The following is a 15,640-nucleotide window of genomic DNA, read 5'->3' as shown; positions in this document are numbered from 1 at the left end:
ACAACCTAAATGCCCATCAAGGTTGTTTTAATGCTCCACCACAAAAGACATCACACTTGCTCTCTTGGTTAACTCCTCTCCCCCGCAAATATGTGGACATTACGGCTCAGAACAATCATTTGATCTTCCTGTTTTTCTTCTAGGTAGTTGAGAACATGGAGCCATACCTATGATTTATCTTCATAGCATTGATCAGCTTAAGCACACAATCAACTTCAGTTGACTTGAGTTTATGAGCAACCTATGGTAGCCCTAAGAAGCAAACCAGTCAGTATTGGGGTTTGATAAGCAATACTAATCTTGTTTCTATGAATATGAGAGCCTGTCAAAAAGTATTGCTACCGGGGGAAGTTCTAGTTCATACAAGCAAATTGGATGGCATCTAACAACATAACAACAGCAATCTTTATAGAAGAAGAGATCCCATGGAGTCACTGGTGGGTTTGACTGCTGGTATTTTGCTTAGTAGCCAAGCACATGACCACTGCATTACCAGGGCTCCTTTCTTCAATCCCAGCAGTCTAGAATTTCTGATCCTTTTCCTATCATCACCATCTCTTTCTCTGAATACGGCTGGGAAAAGTTCTCCACTTTTAAGGTCTCATGTAAATCTGCCCTACTCAAATCATCCAAGGTTATTATTCCATCTCAAGGTTCTTTAACCTTAAGAACTCCTGGTGTGGTGTTGTACAATACCCACTGAACTGTGAACCACAGATTAGCAGTTCAAACCCACCAGCAGGCAGCTCCTCAGAAACTCTGTATAGTGTCACTATGAGTCAGAACTGACTTGACGGCACTAACAACAGAATTATCTGCAAAGTCCCTTTTGAAATGTAACGTAGCATATCCTTAGTTCTACTGATTAGGATGTAGATATCTTTGAGTAGAAGGGCATTATATCTATATAAAACAAACATATAAACACTTTTACCCAAGTTGAGACTGAGAAAAACAATAGATCTGGTTATAATTAGAGTTAAAGAAGGTGGATAAGCAGATCAGTGGCTACTAATCCATTAATCATTCATCTACTTCCAAAATTGTCAGTGATCATGGGGCTTCATCACACAAGGTATTTTGTGGAGACTCTGGTTGTAGTGGTGGTTATGGATCGTGGACTCGAGTCTGACTCACAACAACCCTATATAGGGTTGCTGAGGCTGTAAGTCTTTATGGGAGCCAATAGTTTCATCTTTCTCTCGTGGAGTGGCTGGTAGTTATTGAACTGCTTAGCCTAACTCATAACCCACTATGCTACCAGAGCTCTGGATGTGCCTGATAAAATCACAGCCAATGAAAACCCTATGAAGAAGAACTCTATTCTTCTGATACATAAGGAGTCACCCTTGAATCCTATTAGAAAAGAAAAAGGTTTAAAATTGATGATATAACATTCCATTATACAGATACAGAGCAAGAATATAAGCAGCAAATTAAGCAGAAAGAATGAAATAAAAGATTGTTATTGTTGTTAAGTGTCTTAGAGTCGGTTTCAACTTATAGTGACCCTGAAATATAGGGTTTCTGAGGCTTTAAGTCTTGACACAAAAGTGTCAACACAAAGCCTCATCTTTCTCCTACAGAATGACTGCTGAATTTGAACCATTGACCTTGTGGTTTCCAGTCTAGTTCTTATCCTTTAGAGCAGAAAAAAGTAGAGAAAATTTGAAAAGCAATGATATAGAATCATTGCCAGTTTTATACTTTTGGAAGGTGTCCTTCCTATTTCAGCAAATTAGGGATCTATGTTCTTGGTGAGAAAGCATTTTATAAGACATGCAAGAGTTTCTACTGAACTTGAATCGATGACTACCACTTAGTCCTCTTGGGATTCTCATGCCAGTGAATCAAACCATAAAGAAAATTAACTATACTGGGAGTAACTGCCATTGATTTCATGAACAGTGAGGACTGCTGCTATACACTGGGGCAAGAAAGGGCCATATCCAGAATGCAGGGGCTTCTCTGGGGCAGCTAGCTGTAGGTGTTTCCATGTCAGGTGACAATGATGAACAGGCAACTGTAGGGAGCATGGCCTGACTAAACAAAGCTACTAAGACTCAGACCTCTCAGAGAAGATCTGCTTGCCCTCTTGCAATGAAATTTTAGGTCAACCAGATGGTTACATGAATCAATCTGGAAGACAGAAAGCATAAATATCACATACTTGTATGTCTTCAAGACCAGCAGTGTTTGGAGCTTGTCTGACTAACTCTTTTGTATTAAGCTCTTCTTGTAGGAATTTTGGCTGGCTCAGAAACCCTATACAGGGTGCTATGAGTCCAAACCGACTTGACGGCACTTAACAACAATCATCATGAAGAGACTTTGGAATAAATAAAACTTAACAGTATCTGGGAGTGGAAAGGGTCAACTGCTCATTGGCATCAATTGTGTTATTTCTGATTCTCTAGGTGGTTCAAAGGATTAACCCATTCAGCAGCCAAAGGTAGGAGATTTGAGTTCACCCAGAGGCACCTTGGAAGAAAGACCTAGTGATGGACTTCTGAGAAATCAGTCATTGAAAATCTTGCGGAGACAGAGTTGACGTGACAGCAACTGGTGCCAAGGGTGTACAATTCCATAATCTCTCAACTCATCTCTTACCCCAATCATTGCTGCAGAGACTAGTTACAAGAAGACTTTGATTAGTTTTTGAAGAACATTGCTTCAGTCCCACACTGCATTTTTCTATCATGGGTTCTTCAAAGGAACATTTGACACTTTAGCATATATAACCTGGAAGTGTGGAGGGATAATATTGTGGGACCAGCTTTGAACAATGAAGCCATCACCCATGGATAGGTACTCTTCCATTCTTCAGGTGAACAATTCCAAGATACATTCCAAAAGTCTACTCAGAACATCATGTATGATGCAGCCCCCATGGTGAGGGTCGACTGCCTGAAAATGCATTGTTGTATTGACTTTTCTTCTTTTTGCCCTTGATATGCTGTTTCTCTGGGATCACCTCCTAAACAAACTGCCTTCACACAAGCCTTTGTCTCAGCTTCCTCACTGAGGGAAACCCAGTCTAGCAAACTGATCTTTATAGAAGAGAATTAATTTCCTCTGGCAACTCAAAGCTGCATTCATTCTTAACTTCTTCAGAAATGATTCAATGCAACTGGAAGTTTGAATGCTTGGATAAGGTGATTTTACTTTGGAGCACTGGCAAGTTCCTAGAGAAGACTTTTCCTTGTTGACCTCATTGCCAGTGGCTTCATTATTGCCTCTAGATCTGCTTCTTTTAGGAGTTTAAAATAGCACATCCAATTTCTTTGAAACAAACAAACAAAGCAAAAGTCTAGCTAGTCTTTTCACACTGACCCAGATCAGGAGGTGCCTAGTAAATTTCCAGGGTTTAGTAAGCAGTAGATTAAGGTCTTCCCCTTTACCCTTTAGTTGCTGTCATTTATTTTCTTTGCTGTTTTATAGAGTCATGAAACCTTGTTTTCTACCCCTTGAATGAAAAAGGCTATTTTCTTTGGCATAGGCTCAGGGTACAGCAACAGTTAAACTGGCTGCTATGTAGAAAGAGCCATGTTTGCTTACAAGTTACTCAGAAGGCCGTGAGCAGGTGACCTAGACTACAGAAAGTAGCCCCAGGAAACTCAATGTTTTCTTTCCTATCTTCTTACCAGGATTTTGGTTTTTCCTTACTCAAGTAATTTGCAATAAGACAAAGATTTATGCTGGTTGGAATTCCATAGGATCTCAGCCACGTAGCTTTCTAAAAACAATGAGGGGGTAAATTATGTATTTAGTTTAAGGGTCTATATGACAAATGGTTCTTGATAATCTCCCCAGATTACTTTTGGAAAAATAGACCCTGAAACTAACAAAAATGATTGATTACATAAATACACATCCATCATACTTGCAGCGAGATCCAGGCTGTGGCAAAACCAGAATACTTCGTATACTTCAAAAGGATACAGAAACTATGTCCATAAAGAAGAGAGAAATTAGAAATAGAAAACTGAAAACCAGGAGGCTCAAAGGTGAATTCAAGGATTAATCTGCACACATTTTAAACAAAGGGAAATTCACATCCTTAAATGATTACTGCTTGTGTGTCTTTGAAGTTAAAAAAGGCTAGAAATCCAGATTTCTCAGACTGGAAGGGTTGCAAGGTTCTGTAACCTTAACCATAGGTTCAGGAACGGAGGGTAGCCTTTTCCCCACTTTAAAGTTATCTTCACTATTAAGGTTAGGGATTTATTTTTTGAGTCTCAGGTAGTCTGTAGGAACATTTGTAAACATGGAAGTACATTGGATGCTTCTCTCAACCCCTTGAATGGATTCCATGAGAATTTAGAAAAGAATCAGAAAGTCAGAAGAATGAACACTGGGATTTAAAAAGTTGTACTTCCTTTGAGAATCTACTCATTGGAATCGACTTCCTGAGTGTCCTTAATCTGCTTGTGTAAGCATTGGTGCCTGCTTTCAGATTCTTTTTTCTTAGTAAAACGTTCTCTTTTTATTTATTACAAGACAGTAGCTGTATTTTGCCACATTAGCCAATTCTAATGGAGCAGATTTTTACAATTTTATTTTATCTGCTTCATGATACATGTAATAATGCATTTTACCTCTGTTCAGATTCATTTTCAGTGCTAAATTTTTTGTTGTTGTTGTTTATGTCATTATTATTTGCTCTATTCCAACAAGAATCATCACTATAGGATTCACTTTGCAACACTAAGGTATAAACAAGTTCAACAAAGGGTGACCCTAAAAAACACTGGCTTATATTGCAGAGATCAGAATCTTAATAGGCAAAAAAAGTTTGCTATTTCCTAGATTCAATTCTTTTGCAGGATTACAGACAGTGAAAACAATAACTGAGCTATTATTTGTGTCAGCAGGAACCTCTTTAAGAGCTATATGTTGTAAGTTTGGAGACTTAATACTATAGTAACAGTCTTCCTCATTTACACACCATGATAATTTTGGAAATACAACATAAAGATGAAATCATTATCCTTTCAAATACACTTAGTTAATTAAGTCAAACAATGATTTTATACACTGACGAATTCTGTCAAACTGTCTTGCATGTTATAAACAAAATAGGAGTCCTATAGTGTGGCACTGTATGATACATATTGGACTGGTAACAGCAAGTTCAGTGGTTCAAGCCACTGAATGGCTGCTCTCCGAAACTCTATACAGGGTCACCGTTAGTCAGAACCAACTCAATGTCATATAGCAAGAGCCATACCAACAACAGCAAACAAAATAGCTATTTGTTTAACAGAATTTTTAAGCTGGATTGTTGTTGTTGTTGTTAAGTGCCGTCGAGTCCGTTCTGACTCATAGCAACTCTGTATGGAGTTCACACAGGTATCAAATATACAATAAAGCATGAATAGAATGAGTTATTGTTCACTTTTTGGCATTTCTAACGTTCTAATTAATTTCAGACCGTGGAACAGATCATCAATTGCTCATATGCAAGCTCAGGCTGAAGCTGAGGAAAATTAAAACAAGTCCATGAGAACCAAAATATGACCTTGAATGTATCTCACCTGAATTTAGAGACCACCTCAAAAACAGATGCAATGCATTAGACACTAATGACAGAAAAGTTGTGGGATGACATCAAGCATATCATACAGGAAGAAAGCAAAGGGTCATTAAAAAGAAAGGAAAGAAAGAAAAGACCAAAATGGATGTCAGAAGAGACCCTGAAACTTGATCATGAATGTAGAGAAGCTAAAGTGAATGAAAGGCATGAGGAAGTAAGAGAGCTGAACAGAAAATTGCAAAGAACAGTTTGAGAAAACAAATTCACGTATTATTTATGAAAAGTGCAAAGACCTGGAGTTAGAAAATCAAAATAAAAAGTCATTTTTCAAGCTGAAAGAATTGAAGAAAAAATTCAAGCCCCAATTTACAGTACTAAATGATAAAGAAAAATCAAAAGAAGATGGAAGAAATGCAGAGAGACATGGTACCAAAAAGAAATAGTCAGTGTTCAACCATTTCAGGAAGTTGCATATGATCAAGAACTGATGAGAGTAAAGGAAGAAGTCCAAAAAGCACTGAAGGCATTGGTGAAAACCAGGAATTGATGGAATACAAACAGAAATCTTTCAACAAACTAATGCAGCACTGAAGGCCCTCACTCAGCTATGTCAAAAACAGCTCCGGAGAGAGCTACCTGGAGGACTGATTGGAAAAGGTCTTTTTTTTGTACCCATTCCAAAGAGAGGTGACCCAACGGAATGCAGAATCATTGAACAAATTCATAATACCACACGGAAGCAAAACTTTGCTTACAATAATTTAGAAAACGATTCCATAGTACATCAATAGGAAACTACCCGAAATTAATTTCAGATTCAGAAGAGAACATAGAATGAGGGATATTGTTGCTGATGTCAGAAGGATCTTGGTTGAAAGCAGAGAATACCAGATAAATGTCTATTTGTGGTTTATTGACTACGCAAAGAACCTTCAACTGTGTGAATTAATCATGATAAATTACAGACAACATTGTGATTAACGGATATCCTAAAACACTCAACTGTACTCATGAGGAAACTGTCCATAGAACTCAAGGCACAGAACAGAACAAGAGGATACTGAATGGTTTAAAATAAGGAAAGGTGTGTGCCAGGGGTGGATTCTTTCACCATACTTATTCAATCTGTATGCTGAACAAATAATCCAAAAAATGTGAATTATATGAAAAAGAATGCAATATCAGGATTAAAGGTAGACTCATTAACCACATGCTATATGCAGGACTCCTGGACTGAGAACCACAAAGTCTACAGTTCAGCACCTACAGCTGTTCCTTGGAAACCCTACATAAGGTCCCTTTGGGTCAGAACCAACTCGATGACACTTAACCACAACAACATATGCAAATGTTACAACCTCGCTTGCGTAAAGTGCAGAGGACTTAAAATAATTACTAATGAAGATCAAAGACTACAGCCTTCAGTATGGACTGCACCTCAACGTAAAGAAAACAAAAATCCTCACAACTTGACCTATAAATAACATCATGATAAATGGAGAAAATACTGAAGTTATCAAAGACTTCATTTTACTTGGCTCCACAATCAACACTTAAAGAGGCAACAAATAAGAACCCAAACATGTATTACATTAGGCAAATCTGCTGCAAAAGACTTCTTTAACGAGTTAAAGAGCAAAGATATCAATTTGAGAACTAAGGAGCGCCTGACCCAAGCCATGTGTTTCAATCACCTCATATGCATGCGAAAACCATTCAATCAATAAGGAAGACAGTAGAATTGAAGCATTTTAATTATGGTGTGTGAGGAGAATGTTAAAAGTACCATGAACTGCCAGAAGAACATACATATCTGTGTTGGAAGAAGTAAAACCAGAATGCTCTTTTTAAATTAGGATGGTGAGACTTTGTCTCTCAGACTTCAGGCATGTTATCAGGAGGGGTTAGTTCCCAAAGTAGGGCATCATACTGGCAAAATGGAGAGTTCATGAAAAAGAAGACGACCTCCAATGAAATGGATTGACAGAGCGGTAGCAGCAATGAGCTCAAGCTTAACAATAATTGTGAGCATGGTGTAGGACCAGGCAGTGTTTCATTTTGTTGTGCATTGTGTCACTATGAGTCAGGACGGATTCAAAGGCACCTAATAACAGCAACAACAATAGCAACATTAATTCCAGTTAAATTCACTAAAAAAAAACAAAAAATTGTTCTGTCTACAACATACCCTCATAGATTACACAGAATATTTACTTAATCTTTTTATATTATAACCTATATTTTACTATTCTTCTGCTGTAGCAATCCTTTTATTTTGTTGCTTTTTCTCTGGCTTACAGTTTCAATGCTTAGAAAATAGAAAAGTCATAAAGCTTACCATCTCCACCAAGGATAAATATAAGAACATCCCAGCAGTAACCGTTAAGATCCAGTTTTGAACGCATGCATCAGTCGATACTGAAAGGCCAATGTAAAGTCCTAAGAAGGCTGTTAGAGCACTTATAAAATTCATCAGAATGGCAATCTTAACAGAGAGGCCAGAATTTAAGAGCACAGCAAAGTCACCTGCAGTTTAATGAAAATAGAATAAAATTAATCTTTAATTGGTGATGCAAAGTCATATGCTATTTTTGTTGTTGTTGTTAAGTGCTGTTGAGTTGGTTCTGACTCATAACGACCCTGTATAGGGTTTTCAAGGAGCAGCTGGCGAGTTTGAACTGCTGATCTTATGGCTCAAACTGACCTTGCTGTCCAAGACTTTATCCCACATTGTTGTTGTTGATAAGTGTCATTAAGTCAGTTCTGACTCATAGCAATCCACACAAGATTAACTTACATTTTGGCAACTGGAGCCAATTTCATAAGTAAAGTTGAATGATTGGTTAATAAAGTGCTTTCCTATATTTCTTCAGGAGTCACAGCCAACTCATTACACTATTATAAAGTTATATTTCAAGTGTTCTGTCTCTTATGTGTCCCTAGGTGGAGCAAGCAGTGAACTCTCTCAGCTGCTAACCAAAAGATTGGAGGGTCAGATCTTTTCAAAGTTGCCTTGGAAGAAAGATCTGGAGATTTTTTTTTTTTTTGTAATCAGCCATTGAAATCCCTATGGAGTACAAGTTCAACTCTGACACACAAGAGGTCACCATGAATAGGAATTGACTCGTGTTTGGTTTTTTAAGCTACTAAAAAAAACACAACAACAACAGCAACAACAAAAAACCCCACAATAAAGTCCCTTGTTTCCCTAGAGTTTGTAAATCTTTTGACTTGGAAATTTGCTTGGTTGTATCATGAGACAATAGACACGGCATGGGCATTACTAATTACTGTTGCAAGTACTTTAAGGGGAAAAAACCGAAACCTACTTGGTAAAAGATTTTAATATTATTGCAAAAGTTGACTAGGAAAAAGAACATTGTTGTTGTTAGGTGTCATCAAGTCGATTCAGGTCCATAGTGACCCTATGAGCAACAGAATGAAACACTGCCCGATCCTGTGCTAGCCTCACAATTGCTGTTATGCTTGAGCCCATTGTTACTGCTACTGAAGCAATCCATCTTGTTGGACGTCTCCCTCTTTTTCACTGACCCTCCACTTCACCAAGCATGATGTCCTTCTCTAGCCACACAGGTCCCTCTTGATAATATATCTGAAGTAGATAGCTGAATCTGGTATCCTGGCTTCTAAGGAGCTTTCTGGTTGTATTTCTTCCAACACAGATTTGTTTGTTGTTCTGGCAATCCATGGGACCTTTAATATTCTCCTCTGACACCATAACTCAAATGTATCAATTCTTCTATGGTTCTCCTTACTCATAGTCCAACTTTCACATGCATGTGAGATGACTGAAAATACCATGGCTTGGGTCAGGCGCACTTTAGCCTTCAAACTTGCTCTTGAACATTTTAAAAAGCAGGTTTTCCTAATGCAATATGTCGTTTAATTCTTAACTGCTGCTTCTATTGAGTGCTGATGGTGGAAAGAAGCAAAATGAAGTCTTTGACAACTTCAATCTTTTCCCAATTTATCATGATGCTATTTATTGGCTCAGTGGTGAGGATTTTTGTTTTCTTTACATTGAGATGCAATCCATAATGGAGGCTATGGTCTTTGATCTTCATCAGTAAGTATTTTAAGTCCTCTTTTCTTTCAGCAAGCAAGACTGTATCATCTTCATATCACAGGCTGTTAAAGAGTCTTCCTCCAATCCTAATGCCATATTCGTCTATAATCCTGTTTCTTGGATTGTTTGCTCAGCATAATTTCACTGTCTTAATGAGTTTAGGAAAATATTATTCTATCCACATCTTTCCTCCAAAATAAGAATGACCTATTCATAAATCATAGAACCTCTATGGCTTAAAGTTTTGAAGATTGAGATGTGGTTGAAAATAAATAGCCAGGAATTCCACTGCTTAGTTCCACTGCATAACTGGTCCGATGAACAGTTCTTAAACATCTTGTTCATTGGCCTGTCACATACTTTCACACTATACTGTGGTGTTCAGCTGAGAATCAGGCTTACAGCATTATAATAATAGCTAAAAACAGGAGCCTACAAATACGGTTGTTGTTGTTAAGTGTCATCGAGTCAATTCTGACTCATAGCAGCCCTGTATAGGGTTTTTGAGGAGAGGTGATGGGCCTGAATTTCTGAACTTGTGGTTCAAATTGACGTTGCAATCCAGCACAGTAACCCACAGCACCACACCAGAGCTCCACAAATACGGTAACCACACAAATATATTGTAATGTATTTAAGAAGGTTCTTGAATAATTGTTCCACAAAGGATGGATCAATGGTGAGACAGAGAAGGACTTAGAGCAATGGATACTAGGAGAAAGGGAAGTGTGTGGCAAGAATGCCCCACTGGTAATGTAGGCCTGAAAGTAGAAGCAGAGAGAGTGACTCTGAAAGGCCTCTCCCTAAATCTCAGTGAATGTCTGGGCTGGTTTCTACTTGTTCTGGGTCTGCTTCAGAAATGTCACTTCTATCCCATCTTGATTTCTGGGAGATGGATTTAAATTACAGGGTTATTAAAATTATCCTGAAAAAGAGCCATATATGCATCTTCTACCATACGCCTGTCATTTCAATTTTATGCTTGGCTGTAAACACTTTGTGTAAATCAGGTTGATGAAACCATGGCTGGGTTTTAATTTAAATGTTATTTTATCTCATTGGTTTGCTTGCTGACCTAATGGGTTAAGTTCTCCTCTTAATGTTTTTCCCACATTTCATACACAGATTTTGAGGGCCTTGCCAAATTTCTTTAAAATGAAGTTTCTCTGAATGGCTTTCTCTCTACAGAATGCTATATACCTCCACCCACCCCCAACAAGTCTCCCCCCATGCCCCCCAAAGACCAGTCACTTCTGACCCTGGGAAATTTTGTAAAATAATCTCATTATATCCTATGCTGAGATTTTTTTACTCTACTCCTCTTACTATGGTTTAAATACATTATAAACAGTTAAGTATTCATCTTTCAACCATATTTCTGAAAAAGAAGCCTACTAACACTAGCTACAAAGATATCATGACTTTCCTAACAAGTAGAAAACAAATTCCACTGCCAGACTTACCCATTTCATGTGGAATTTCGTGACACAAGATAGAAATTGTTGTGGTCACTCCCGACTCTGATGATGATGAGAAGGCTGCTCCTATCATTAGACCATCTGCAAAATTATGCAGGCTATCTCCAACCAGTATCATCATTGCTAACAAGCTAATGGTGTTGCCTAAAGATTCAATCAAAGTGCATGAAGTGTTAACAAAACAATACAAATTCCATGGAATCCTCCAAACAGCTAACATTTCCATCCATTACTGATACTCTTAGGACTCCTTGTGTGGCGCTGTAGGACCAGCACTGGACTGTGAACCATAAGGCCAGCACTTCAAACTCATCAGCTGCTCCTTGGAAACCCTATACAGAGTCGCTATAAGTCAGGAAGATTCAATAGTACTTAACAATAAATGATATTCTTAAATTGTATCTCATTAATAACCTTGCTTTGTTTCAATGTTCAAAGCAAGTCAGGACTGGAGATGCAAATATGTCAGCTCAAATGCTTGAATGAAGCATCATTGGTTTTCTAACAGATCTAATAGTGAGATAAATTATGTGTGGCCATTACTTCATAGCCTCATCCAGATATCCCAAAAGAAGAAAAGGAAATAATATTGTTATGTTGTTGTTTGTTGGTAAGCAACATTGACTCAGCTCTGACTTATAACAACCCTGTGTAGGGTGTCTGAGGAGCAGCTGGTGAATTTGAACTGCCACCTTGGGGTTCAAACCAACCTTGCCATCCAGTGCCATTAGCCCACAGTGCCACAGCAAATACCTCTGAGGACCTTTCCATGTAATCCTTTTGTAAAGAATTATTAAAATAAATTAAGGACCACCACACGGAATGTTAACAAAATGCCATCTAATTGCAATAACTGTTCCCTTTTAGTCATAGTGTCCCTAGTGTTAACTGGCTAGATCACTTTCTGGATTGTGTGCTTATGGTATTTCCATCAATGGTTGGTGCTAATGACTCTCCCTGAGTGTTTCAGTCATTTCCCAATAGCCAATGTGACAGGCAGAACCATGGCCAAACTCTTCTGACTCCAAAGTTAGTTTTGAAATGATTATTTAGTGTTTATGCCTTTTCAAAAATAACTGCTAGTACTTTATCAGCTAGGTGTTCAAGGAAATAAAGAAGAGCTACTGTTTTTGGTGGGATTCTATTATACGATAGAAGGAACGCTGGTGGCATGGTGGGTTATGAGTCAGGTTGCTTACCACACGTGAGTAATTAGAGCACACCAGATGCTCTGAGGGAGAGAGATGTGACTTTCTGCTTCTGCAAAGGTTTACAGCCTCAGAAAACCCTATACAAGGTTACTATGGACAGCTTCATCACTACCATAACATAATACATATTATCTAACTAAGAGAGAGTCAATCAAATATTGAGATCATAATGGGCTTAACGTTCAACTTTTAATGATTTAACATTAGGAGATAAATCAGCATATTTGTTGTTAAGTGCTATCGAGTCAGTTCCAACCCATAGTGACCCAGTATAAGGTTTCTGAGGAGCACTGCTGACCTTGGGGTTGAAATTGACCTTGCGGTCCAGCGCATTAACCCGTAGTGCCACATCAGGGCTCCAATCAGTATAATACACAACATCAATAAAATACAGAAAAAGAACCACATGATCACTTGTATGGATACAGAAGAAGCATTTTAGTCAACTGCTAAATAAAAAGGAAACCCACAGTATGATTCAGGGCATATATAGAAAGCCAACAATCAACTTTATACTTAATGGAGAAATATTGAGAGATTTTTATTTGAAATTATGAACAGGAGAAGGATTCATTCTCTCACCACTTTTATTCAGTATTTTATGAGAAGTATTAGCCAGAACAATAAGGCAACAGAATGAAATAATAGGTGTCCAGATTGGAACAGAATAAGTAAAATCATCTCTGTTCACAGATGTTATTGAAATACCATGGCTTGGGTCAGGGGCACCTTAGTCCTCAAATTCATATCTTTGCTCTTGAACACTTCAAAGACGTCTTTTATAGCAGATTGCCTAATGTAATACATCATTTGATTTCTTGACTACTGCTGCCATGAATGTTGATAGTGGAGCCAAGCAAAATGACATTTTTGGCAGCTTCAATCTTTTTTCCATTTATCATATTTTTTTTTATTGGTCCAATTGTGAGGTTTCTTGTTTTCTTTAAATTGAGGTGCAGTCCATATTGAAGACTGCAATGTTTGATCTTCATCAGTATTTCACAGCCTCTTTGCTTCCAGCTAGCATTTATCTACATATATAAGGAGCTCTGGTAGCGTAGTGGTTACGAATCGGGCTGCGAACCTTAAGGTCAGTGGTTCGAAACTACCAGCTTCTCCGCCGGAGAAAGATCAGGCTTTCTACTCCCGTAAAGATTTACACTCTCGGAAACCCTATACAGGGTCGCTATGGGTCGGAACTGACTCGACGGCACTTAACAACAACAACAACAATCAGGTTGTTAATGGGTCATTCAATTCTGGTACCATATTTTTCTTTATATAATTCAGCTTCTTGGGTGATTTTCTCAGGGCTATAATGAAAGGACACAACCCTGGTATACACCTTTCATGATTTTATACCATTCAGTATCCCCTTGTTGTTTTCTAACAATTGGACTCCTCATAAATACAATTAAGTGGTCTGGAATACCCATTCTTCACAATGTTATCCATAGTTTGTCGTGATTCACAGTCAAATCCCTTCATATAGTCAATATAGCACAAGTAAACAGCTTTCTGGTCTTCACTACTTTTAGCCAAGATCCATCTGATTTCAACAATAATAGCCCTAGTTCCACATCCTCTTTGGAACCCACCTTGAATTTCTGGCAGTTTCCTGTCAATGAACAGTTGCAACCATTGTTAAATTATCTACAGCAAAATCTGACTTGCATATGATATTGTTCAATGAGTTATGCATTCTGTTAAGTCACCTCTCTTTGGAATGGATCTCTTCCAATCAGTTGACCAGGTAAGCTGTCTTCCACATTTCTTGATATAAATGAGTGAGGGCCTCCGGTGCAGCATTAGTTTGTTGAAAGATTTCAATTTGTTTTCTGTCAATTACTGAAATCTTGTTTTTCACCATGCCTTCAGAGCAGCTTGGACTTCTTCCTTCGGTACCATCAGTTCTTGATCAGATGATACCTCTTGAAATAGTTGAACATTGACTCATTATTTTTGGTACAATGACTCTGTATTCCCTCCATTTTCTTTGATCCTTTCTTAATCACCTAATAGGTTGCCCAGAGACCCCTTTAAGACTGCAGGTTGAGGCTCGAATGTTTTTCTTCAGTTGTTTCAGCTTGAGCAATGCTGAGTACTTTTTTTCCCTTTTGATTTTCTAACTCTAGGTCTTTCCATGTTTTATTGGCATACATGACTTTGTCTTCTCAAGCTGCCCTTTGAATTTTTTTCTTTAGCTATTTTGCCTTCTCACTTCTTCCATTTACTTTAGTTTCTTACACTGAAAAGCAAGTTTCAGAATTTCTTCTGACATCTATTTTGATCTTTTCTTTCTTTCCTGTCTTTTTAAGGACCTTTTGCTTTCTTCCTGTAAAATGTTCTTGATGTCGTCCCACAGATCTTCTGGTTTGCAGTCATTAGTGTCTAATGTATCAAATCTGTTCTAGAGATGATCTCTAAATTCAGGCGGGATGTATTCAAGGTCATATTTTTGCTCTCATACAAATGTTTTAATTAACTTCTGCTTCACCCTGAGTTTGATTAAGAGCAATTGATAGTCGATTCTACAGTCGGCCCCTGGCCTTGTTCTGGCTGATGATATGAAGCATCTTTGCCTTCTCTTCCCACAGATGTAGTCAGATCAGCTGGATTCTTGCAAATTTGATCTGGTGAGTCCCATGTGTTTGTTTTTTTTTATAAAAGCTATTTGCAATGAATAAATTGCTGGTCTTGCAAAATTATGTCATGCGATCTACAGTATAATTTCTATCAACAAGGCCATATTTTCCAATTACAGTTCCTCGTTGTTTCCAACTTTCGTATTCCACTCACCAGTAATTATCAATGTATATTGATTACATGTTTGATCAATTTCAGACATAAGATATTGGTAGGATTCTTCAATTTCATCATCTGTTGTTGTTAGGTGCCATCAAGTTAGTACTGACTCATAGTGACCCTATGCACAACAGAACGAAACACCGCCCAGTCCTGGGCCAACCTCACAATCATTGTTATGCCTGAGCCCATCGCTGCCACCACTGTGCCAATCCATTTTTCTGGAGTCTTCCTCATTTTCTCTGACCTTCCACTTTACCAAACATGGTGTCCTTCTCCAGTGTCCCTCCTGACAACAAGTCCAAAATATGAAAGATGAAGTTTGGCCACCCTGGCTTCCAAGGAGCACTCTGGTTGTACTTCTTCCAACACAAATTTATTTGTTCTTTTGGCACTCTGTGGCACTTTTAATAATCTCCTCAAATGCCATAACTCAAATGCATCAATTCTTCTACAGTCTTCCTTACTCACTGTCCAAATTTTACATGCATATGAGGTTATTGAAAATACCATGGCTTGGTTC

At 38.1% G+C, this 15,640-nt stretch overlaps 1 protein-coding gene across 1 annotated transcript in view; it reads right to left on the bottom strand.

Moving 5' to 3' along the window:
- Positions 1-15,640, bottom strand: part of SLC39A12 (solute carrier family 39 (zinc transporter), member 12) — a 123,557-nt gene that overhangs the window by 8,118 nt on the left and 99,799 nt on the right. Inside the window, exons 10-11 of the mRNA XM_006869906.1 lie at positions 11,087-11,245; positions 7,875-8,062 (exon numbers count right to left, since the gene is read on the bottom strand). Coding sequence (XP_006869968.1) covers positions 7,875-8,062; positions 11,087-11,245 — 347 coding nt within the window. The remainder of the gene's footprint in view (positions 1-7,874; positions 8,063-11,086; positions 11,246-15,640) is intronic.

Source organism: Chrysochloris asiatica, unplaced genomic scaffold, assembly GCF_000296735.1.
Source record: "Chrysochloris asiatica unplaced genomic scaffold, ChrAsi1.0 scaffold00137, whole genome shotgun sequence".
In the NCBI taxonomy this organism is placed as follows: domain Eukaryota; kingdom Metazoa; phylum Chordata; class Mammalia; order Afrosoricida; family Chrysochloridae; genus Chrysochloris; species Chrysochloris asiatica.
This window is presented reverse-complemented; position numbering and strand designations above follow the sequence as displayed.